The 10188-nt window shown below is 30.2% G+C and overlaps 2 protein-coding genes across 3 annotated transcripts in view; one reads left to right on the top strand and one right to left on the bottom strand.

Annotated features, from left to right (window-relative positions):
• The first annotated feature begins 5763 nt into the window (after positions 1–5763).
• LOC110418498 (uncharacterized) lies at positions 5764–8402 on the top strand. Its single transcript, XM_021431242.2, is given in 4 exon segments — positions 5764–6154; positions 6878–7199; positions 7290–7865; positions 7868–8402. Coding segments are annotated over 4 exon segments (1254 nt in total). The 5' UTR covers positions 5764–6073; the 3' UTR covers positions 8143–8402.
• A 344-nt stretch (positions 8403–8746) lies between these two features.
• LOC110417949 (protein kinase STUNTED) overlaps positions 8747–10188 on the bottom strand; it is a 3805-nt gene continuing 2363 nt past the window's right edge. For both annotated transcript variants that reach the window (XM_021430554.1, XM_021430555.2), the window contains exons 7-11: positions 10062–10188; positions 9813–9976; positions 9504–9731; positions 9274–9423; positions 8747–9192 (exon numbers count right to left, since the gene is read on the bottom strand). The exon at positions 10062–10188 is cut by the window's right edge. In XM_021430554.1, the coding sequence (XP_021286229.1) occupies positions 8944–9192; positions 9274–9423; positions 9504–9731; positions 9813–9976; positions 10062–10188 (918 nt within the window). In that variant the 3' untranslated portion in view covers positions 8747–8943. The remainder of the gene's footprint in view (positions 9193–9273; positions 9424–9503; positions 9732–9812; positions 9977–10061) is intronic.

Below are 10188 nucleotides of genomic sequence, written 5' to 3'. Positions count from 1 at the left end.
ACAAAGGAAGCCTCATTTTTTTCAATTTATAGGTACTTGAGGGGCTTAGCTGTAAATTAACAAAAAATTACATTCCTCTTCTTGAGATGCTATGGTGTATTATTCTTCACGAACTAAAAGGTGTATCCAATAACGCTTTGCCGTTGGATGTGAAGACGGTAGCCAAGTGGATGATGGTTGAAGATCATGGGTCTGACGTGGATGAGTCCAATTGGAAGGTTTATGGACTCGAGAACAGTGAAGCAGAGTGAAAGCACGAAGATTCAAAAGGGCTTTTTGGTTCAATTTTTGTTTGGTAAGAAAAATCAAAATCAAGTTTGTGGAAAGTTCGTGGCTTTTGGGTCACTATGGAAATGAAAGGGCGGGTTGGGCCCTATCGAGGAAGAAAATTAAGTCATTGGACCCACATTACAAGTTAGAATTAAAATTTATTGCTGTTAGTATTTATTTTTATTTTTGTTGGTAACGGCATTTGATAGAAAATTATAATAAACATAATACTTGTAAAATTTTTTTTGAATTATTTAAAAAAATTAAAATAATTTAATCACTTTTAATCAAATTTTTATATTTTATTTTAAATTAAAAACTTTTATAATTAATAATTAATTTATTATTATTAATCAAAATATTACGTATTATTAATGTAATATATTAAAATATAAATAATGATATAACACGTAAAATAAAAACTTAAAAACTTAATTATACTTAATGCAAGATTAATGGCGTTTTTATTTATTTTAAATAATTTAAATACTTTTTCAAACATTATCTCATTATTGTATAAACTTTCAAATCTTAGCTTTTCCATTTGCTTGGCCAAAAAGAAAAACAATAGATAGCTTTCACAGATTACATCAATCCCATGCCACTTGGCCCAGTTGAGCTTCTTAGATAAGTTTGTTGGGAAACAACTAAGACCAGCATTTATTTCCATGCAAATAGAAAGAAGACTAGATTATGCTTAATCTATTGCTTGATATAAAATAATAAATGAAATAAAAAGGTCGTGTTTGAATTACTGATGCAAAAATACCATCAAACATTACTAAATTGAGTCAAACTATCCACTTAGCTGGCAAGTTTGTCTTAGGAGCAAACTTACCTCTTCTGCTGTATTTTAGATTATAATTTCGATTTTATTTACAAGTGAATGATCGGTCGTATTTCTCTAATCTCATGCATTTGTGTTGCCATCAACAGAATTTGCTTTTATACCATCCAAATTGACCTTTTTGTGTGCATAAGAACTTGATTTTGCTTAAAATATGGTTCATGATTAAAATCATACATTAACACCGTTTTGCAGTATCATTTAATTTATCGTGGGTTAGAGAAATATATAATAATGAGTTTGTATTTAATATATTATCAGTATATAAATTTTATAGAGTTTCATTGAAATAAAACGTTGATATTTTTTTAATAAGTAAATTTAAAAGTTAGAAATTTTAAAAATTAATATTTATAATTTTTTAAAAATATTTATTTTGAACGATTTTTTAATTTTTATTTTTGCATATGGATGATCTGACATTTTATAATTAAGTGATAGTATATAAATACTATTATACTAACAATGCATCAAATATAAGCCTAAGAATAATCGTTATTTTGCAAAGACATTCAAATGTTTCCATGGAATTAGGAATATGGCAAAATATAGTAATTAACGGTTCATTTGGTAACAAAAAAATAACTTATTGGAAAAAAAAATTCAATATAGAATATTTTATAGAAAAATTTATTTTTTTTTGTTGTGGGGGTAAACTGTTAAAAATATTTTCTATCGTTTAAATCCTGGAAAATATTTTCTTCTATCACTAGTTAAGTTATTTTGATGTTAAAATGATAAATAGAAATTGATTACAAAGCAATAATGTCTTTTGATTTTTACTAATTAAATGTCAAAATAAAGAATGTACATGAAAATGAGTAAAATGAATAATAATAATTTTCAAAATATTTAACTATGTATCTATAGTTATATAAAAGAAAGTTAGTACCTTATCTTTATATAACGTGGAATGATAGTTTTGTATTTAGGGATAGCAATGGGTATCTTGTTATAAAATATAGGGTTATGGATACTAAATCCAATTATATAAAGTTATGATACTCTATAATTGGATTCTAGTAGTAATTTTACTATTTATATCAAGTTCGAGTAGAATTTAAGTACTATCCTTGGGTACCCGATACCTAATACTTGAACCCACAGGCAGAGCCTCCTTATGGCCTCCCAAAACTTTAAAATTTTTTTCATAACATATAAAAATTTTTAAAATTTTTTATGTATTTTATTAATTACCCCTTCAAAATAAGTTTTTATTTAATAATTAATATAAATAAAAATAATAAAATGATTTCACTTATCTTACTCAATTTTAATTTTTTTAATTTATATTATTATTATTATTTATATTTGTTTATTTTTTTTCATTTCTATTCTATTCATTCATATGTTATAATTTCTATAAATTTTCTTTTCCAAATTTCTACAAACAATTAACCATATTCTTTTTCTTTCTTTTTTGTTATGTAATATGTCGTATTTACTTTCTACTTGCCATGCTATTCTTTTTTATGTTACGTAGATTTTATTTTCTATTATTTTAATTTTTAAAAATTAATAAATTATTATATAGTTTTCAAATATAAGTTATACTGTTACATTATTATTTAAAATTTCATCAATGTATCATTTTTTTTATTAATCCTAATTATGCTAAAGGAAATTAACTTGAATATATTTTTATACACTTCACGTTTTATATTTAGTTGAAATAAAATTATCTTAAAAATATAGTATTTAAATAATTTTGATTATATAAGAAGAAATTATTAATCTTATATATAGTTTCTAACTATTTATTTGTTACAAATTATAGTTTTATATTTAGTTTCATATTTCTATTGTCAATATTTTTAATGTTAATTGAATTTAACATATTAGTTTTTTAAAATTTTTAATCCTTATTTTTTTGTGTTTAGCTCTCTCAACAAAATTTGACTAACTTCGTCCCTGCTCGAACCGAATTACGTTTTTTTTTTAAATTTTATGTAATTAAGAACAAGCCTATATTGTTAATTAAATTAATTTATGAAACTATAATTATTAATTAACTTGTAATATCTTTTAATACATATACTTTATAAATTGTGTTAATTTATAAAAAATATAATTACTATTATATATATACTTTTAGTATATATATTTTAAATATATAAACATATTTACTTTCTATTTTATATTAACGTTACAAAAATTATGACTTATAGAATTATTAATTATAATATATATACATTTATTTATATAAATTTATCAAATATATATTTAAAAAGAAGTTTTAAGATTAGAATAGTCTGGGAACATAACTATTTTTTTAATTTCATGCAATTAATAACAAATATATATAGTTAATTAAACTTATAATGTTCTTTAAGTTGTTGTTTGGATATTTGTTTTTAGTTATTTAAATTATATTTGAGATATTTATTTTTTATTATTTAAATTTAAATTTTATTATTTGCATGCTTTTATAAATTTAATTATTCGTAAATTATATAGAATATGGATGAAAATATTATTGTGTATAAATATGGATCTGGATTCAGGTTTGGATTATTAGGTATCCATTAAAAGCATTTTAATAATTTTTTTTATATAATCGGGTTTTTAAATGGGTATCGGATAATTATTGAGTACTAGGTATGTATCAGGGCTTAAGTTAGAATAGTAAATTTAAAAAATATTTAGGTAATTGTAAGGTTTAGGTATCTCATTTACTAATTAGGTTGGGGTTTGAGTTCGAACACCTTAAAATTAATGAGTACTCTATCCGTTGACATCCTTATTTGTGCTGTGGAGCTCTAGTTGATTAACATATGAGTTGATTGAGTTTGGAGGCTTCTAGGTATGGGTTTGGACTTTAAAGAATTTTGCTCTAAATGTGTGGGCTTGAATTCTCTAGGAATTTTGCTCTAAATGTGTGGGCCGGAATTCTCCCACATTTGTGTATTTCATTTTTGAATTCTTCTATTCCTCAGTATGATCTTCTCTACCAATTCTTCTATCTCATTTAGGTTTATAAATTTGTTTATCAATTCCGTTATCTTATGAGGTTTTATAGATTTTTGCTTTTTGCCTTGGTTAGTGTAAGGACCGAAATCTAACCACTGACCCAACAGTTTTTTGGACCTAAACCACGTGACCCTCAAAAGCTTAAGCTCAAATTGTTAGTCATAGTAGACTTGGATTGTTATATAGGTCTTAACAATCACATTCACATAAGATGTGGGATGTTGGATATCACAATCCCAATCATTCAAATCTTTAATGTTCGGACTGACGCACATTACATCTATAAGATCAAAATCTCACCAGAGCAATGTAAAAGCTCATATCGGACTGGTGCAAGCTCTAACACCATTTGTAACTATCCAAATTTAATCACTGACCTAATAACTTTTTAAACCTAAACTACGTGGCTTTTAAAAATTTAAGCTCAAATTGCTCGTAGTGGTAGACTTGGATTGTCATATAACTCTTAACAATCACATTCACATCAGATGTAGGGTGTTGAGTATTACGATTAGACTTTTTTTAACTTGTTAAATCATATTTGCTAAGTTATAAGTTTTAAGGTGTAGGCTATCAATTGTTGTTGACTTTATTGAAATAGTGGAAGCTGGATGCATGCATGGCTTGTCAACTTGATAGTAAATCTTGCTAGCTACCTCACGTTTTTTGCATCCATGTGGATGTGGACCATTTTTGCTCCTTTGTTGCTAGTAGAACTTTCATCATTTGCTCTGTATAGAACCCAATGCTTTCCCTAAATAAATTATATTTCTTTGCATGAAAAATAGTTTAAAGTAATTAACGGGTGTTTATAAATACTAGTTTAGTATGTTCATATTTGAGTATTTTATTTAATGATTAGTTTAGTATAATTTTTCATATGATCCTGAACTCTTATATAATGTTACTTCATAATTAAAGTCTAATTTTAAAAAAAATTATTTTATCACTTTTTCCCCATGATAAAAATATCAATATTATTAATTATGTAAGACATTCAAAATTTATATTTATGTGCGTTCACTATAAAAATATTAATATTTATTAATTACGTAAGACATTAAAAATTTATATTTATGTGTATTCATTATAAAAATATAATATTTATCAATTATATAAAACATTCAGAACCTATAATTATATATATATATATATATTCATCAAATAGGTATCATTGAAATATTTTTTACTATAATTATAGTAAGATTTATTTTATTTATAAATAAAAAATTTAATTGTATTGAATTTTTTCATTAAAATATATATATTTTAATTTAAGTAATATTAAATAATTTAAATATTAATATTTTAAATTAAATATTAATAAATTTTTAATATTTTAAGTTAAACATTAATATTCATTAAATCAATATTCTTAAACTTTGTATAAGAGTTTTTTTTTCCTCTGGAAATTGTTTTTCGTCCCTCAGATATTTTTCATGGTTAATGACTCTTTTTTCATTGACTTATAAACTATTTTACATTTGAAGTAAATATTTATCTTTCAAATAAGCATAAATCATGTAAACATTTTCTGAAAAAAATTTTAATAAAACCAAACTGATCCTAAAAGGAAAAAGAACAGTGAGATGGTTAAAATTGAGATGCGGGAAATTCACGAGCTACGGAAGTATCAGGCGAGGGCTCTTCAGTGGTTCTTGGAAGCTGCCCTTTCACGGTTCTCTTCAAGTATTAATATCAAAATCCACCAGAATTTTCTGTTAATCCCTACCACACTCAAACTCTCGCTCTTTAGAGTTTATTTTATTCTTAGTCTATTTTAATTACTAATAACTAAGAAAGATTTAAATATCAATTAATCAAAAGCTCTCCAGGATCAAGATAAACTACGAAAGACACCCAGATAACTGCTATTAGAAGCAATCTCTGTGTTCTATAGATTTGATTTTTTTTTCCGGCGAAACTTTGTTTTCTGCGTTTAAATCACTTACCTTGTTATTGGGTGTTTGGGTTTTTGTTCGGAGAATGTCACGGTGCTTACCGTTTCCACCGCCGGGGTACGTGCGGAATGGAGTGAGTGGGGGGGCTCTTTTGGAGCTGATTAAGGTTCGTTTTGAGCAAGCTTTTCTGCTCCCTTTGGATCTTGATCAGAAGTTTCTAATTCTAGAGTGCATTTACGTTTATTAGTACCTCTTTTTCTTCATTTAATGATTCTGAAGTTTGATTTCGCTCTGTTTTGAGGATTAGACCGACATTGATCAAAAATAGAAAACAAATAATCAGTGGAAATCTCAACAAGGGTTTGATAGACTGAATATGGTTTTTGGTCTTCATGCTTTTGAGGGAAGAAATCATAGGGAAAAAAATTAAGTTAATTAATGAACTACTGAGACAATAAATGGCTATTAGCGTTTAATTTGCTTCAGAATACTTGATTAATTATTGACTTTTACTATTCATTTCCCTGGCTTTCTTACATGTTCCACCACCTCTGCATCAATAGCACTTAAGTCGGTTGTCTTCTACATTGTGGGGCTTTTAAAGAATTTCTTCTTAACATGAATAATTGGTATCAATCATGCTACTGATCTGTCAAGGCTAGAGCGGATGTGACTGGTTTAAGACATTAGCCAGCTTGGTGAATAAAGAGGAATACTGTTAGTTCAAAGATTTTCAGGATGAACTGGACGGTGATTGAATGTGTCTCCACAAAGTAAAACATTGATTCATCTTAAGTTTATACAAATTAATTTTATAAAATTACATCCCATTTTGTGAAATTTTATTACATAGTGTGTGTTACATTTTTCTCTGGCCGTACATGTTCAGAGAGAAAGGGTGAAGGCTGAGAGGGAAAAGAAGGAGAAAAGGAGAAGCAAGAAAGACAAGAGGAAAGAAAGGGAGCAAGGAGAGATTTGCCAGAAAAAACCTGGTCATCATGAAAGGCATAAGCGTTTGAGGAGCAATGAAGGTGGAGGAAGAAGTGATAATCAAGGTAAAACTGAATATGGAACCCAGGAGATGGAGTCGAGCAGCCTCACTGAAGAGCTTATGCAGCCTATATCTGACAGCTTTTATGAGTCTTCAGACAACAGCCAAAGCATTCATAAGAAAAGAAAGAGCAGATCCCGAAATGAATCCCATAATGATGGTTAGTGAATATTTGTTCTTTATTTTCTAGTTGTTCAGTTATCTTCTGAATTTTTGACATTGATATTCTCGCTTCTTGTTTTTACTGTAGGAAACATTGTTCAGATGGATATCCAGCAGCAAAAGCACAAGACTCCTGAAGCCCTATCCCGCAAACCAGGCTGCTCTAACATAACGATGGATTCTGTAGTCCAGAAAAAGCTTGAATTACCTGTTGACGAGCAGTTTTCTTCAGCTTCTGGTGTGCCAGCTACTGATGTCCAAGTGTTTGTTCCACCAGCTCTAAGAGAGCTCTGTCATTCCTTTCAGACAGCTAGGATCTATATGGATGAGAAATCCAAAATGACTCTGCCAGAACAATTCAGAGAGTTAGTGGAAAACTGGCTTCCCTGTCCCCTGCAGATTGAGCAATTTGATGTTGGTGATCAAAAGGGGCTCTTTGAGAGGAAGTCGCCCAGAGGCCACATTTGCGAGACATCCAATGCTAGCAATGATGTCCTGTATCATGGATACTCTACTTCATGTCCCTATGGTCAGTATTTGCTCCACACCCTTTTAATACTGGATTCTGGAGTCCAAAAGAAGCTTGAATTGGATCCTACACCTGTCAAAGAGCAACTTTCATCTGATTGTGGTGTGCCTGCTACTGATGAGAAGTCTGAAATGGCTCAACATCCAGCTGCTCTGAAATTAGCTTGCTGCAGATAGAATCACAATTCAGAGAGTTAGTCGCGAAGTGGCTTCCACTTTCCTTGCAGGCTGAGCATTTTGACATTAGAGATCAATACTGGCTCTTGGAGATGAAGCAACCCAGGAGCGACATAAGTGACACATCTAATGCTAGTTATGATGTTTTACATCAAGGAGACTTCACTCAGTACCCATGTGCCCAAATCTTGCCCCAGGCTAACATATATGCCTTGCCGTATACAGTACCATACTAAATCTGCTATGAGGAAAATGACTGGTTTAAGATTTTTTTTTAATCTATTAGGTTGTCGGCTGCCCTTTTTGGTCTATAAACAGTTTGAGAATAGACATATACCTGAAGTAGAATTGCTGGTTGTGTAACCCGTAGCATGGTAAAGAATCTGGCAAGATGAAGCCATCTTTCTTGTACTCCTGGTTTTACCGTTTATCAATACATGTAAAAGTGCTGACATTCTGAATTTGATTCACTTATTATTTGATATTTCCAGTTACAAATTAGAACATAGTTGCTGTCGGCTCCTTGTGTACAATCTCTTGCCATATTTTGTTTATGTATTTATTGTACCTCAGCTTAGTGATGACCAGATAGATGGTTTTGAAGTACTTTTGTTATTCATGTCTTCCAAATCTTGCACATATCAAGGCTGTTATCTAGTTAAAAGATTTTGAGGTTCAAGACCCTTTTGTGTTCTTAAATCAATCTCTGTTTCTTTTCTCTTCGAGATTCATTATATCTCTTAGAGCAGATTTCATTCAACAACTACTGTCTATGGAGTGCCCCTTTTATTCCATTTTGCATAACATTCTTCTATTTTGTCCATGCTTCACTACAAAATCTTTTGACAAATTTAAGTAGGTTCAATCATATATATCATTATTTGCAAGAATCTACATCTGCAAATCACACCTCAACAATGGGCGCTGCTTCTCTCTCTTTTTCTCTCGACTGTACAGGTACAAACATAATCGAAAATGGGGTCTGTGGAACTTTGTTGTAAAACACCTTGAGTATGCCCAAAAGAGTAAAAGGGAATCTAATTGAAGCTTGATGATCGGCTCCATCTTTCTTTTAAATATTCCTCCATGGAAAGATTACTGCTTTGCTCCATGCTACTAAAAGATGTCGAGTCATCATCAATATCAAGCATTGCGAGGCTTAAATGTAACTCTGCACTTGAAATTGGATAAACTTCATCATCATTATGATCTTGGCTTTCTGTGTTGTCATGTCGTATCTCTGTCCATTTTTCAACACCTTCGTGCCCTTTCAAGAGCTCCAGTATCTGGAAAGAGGAGGGCAAAATGTAAATGAAATTTCACCCTGTTCTTAAACGTTTTAGCAAGATGCCAAAAAACTTTATTACCTCGCTCATCTTAGGACGCAGTCTAGCTGACCGTGTGATGCAGAGGGTTGCTGCTAGAACCATTCTCTTCATCTGAGTCTGATTGATATTTCCATTCAAATTAGGATCCAATATGCCTTTCACATCCCCATTCTCTATTATTGGCTTGGCCTGAAATTGAAGTATTAAAAGGATAATTGATGCACAGTTACAACAAGCGGAAGAACTTATGTTTCAGAAAAGACTCTTACCCACATGACCAAGCTCTGCTGGCCCTTGGGAGTCTCAAAGCCTATTGGCCTTTTTCCTGATAAAAGTTCAAGTAGAACAACACCAAAAGCATAGACATCAATCTTGTCGCTAAGTTTCCCATACATGAAATATTCAGGAGCTAAATACCCAAATGTTCCAACAACATCAGCTTGAGTCAGAAATGATGAATCAGTTGGTCCCCATATTGCTAGCCCAAAGTCAGATAACTGTCACATTGAAAAAACAAAGGCCATGTGATGGATTTGATGACATATTTGCTTTTCAACTAACATTCTTTCAGTAATTACCTTTGGTTCAAACCCATCTGAAAGAAGAATATTTGAAGACTTGACATCTCTATGAATAACAGGTCGAGGATGCTCATTATGTAGGTAATTTAGGCCTTCAGCAATCCCAACAGCCACGTTATATCTCACTTCCCATGACAAGGCATGTTTTTCTTTGCTCTTACCTGCAAAATTTGTTACCTTGCATCAGTAAGTTTATGACAGCTTTTACCAAGCAAAGAAAAAACACAGATCCCATTGAAGCCATACCGTGCAGAATTTCTTCCAAGCTTCCCTTAGAAGATAAATCATAGACAGATACTAGATCATTATCTTTAATGCAGACACCAATTAGAGGCATGATGTGTTCATGATTCAGTGAGGAGATAATTTCAAT

The sequence above is a fragment of the Theobroma umbraticum genome, unplaced genomic scaffold, assembly GCF_002168275.2.
Source record: "Theobroma umbraticum cultivar Fairchild unplaced genomic scaffold, ASM216827v3 scaffold_50.0, whole genome shotgun sequence".
Classification (NCBI taxonomy): Eukaryota; Viridiplantae; Streptophyta; class Magnoliopsida; order Malvales; family Malvaceae; genus Theobroma; species Theobroma umbraticum.
Note: the sequence above shows the minus strand (reverse complement) of the source record. Positions and strands in the feature narration are given on the sequence as shown.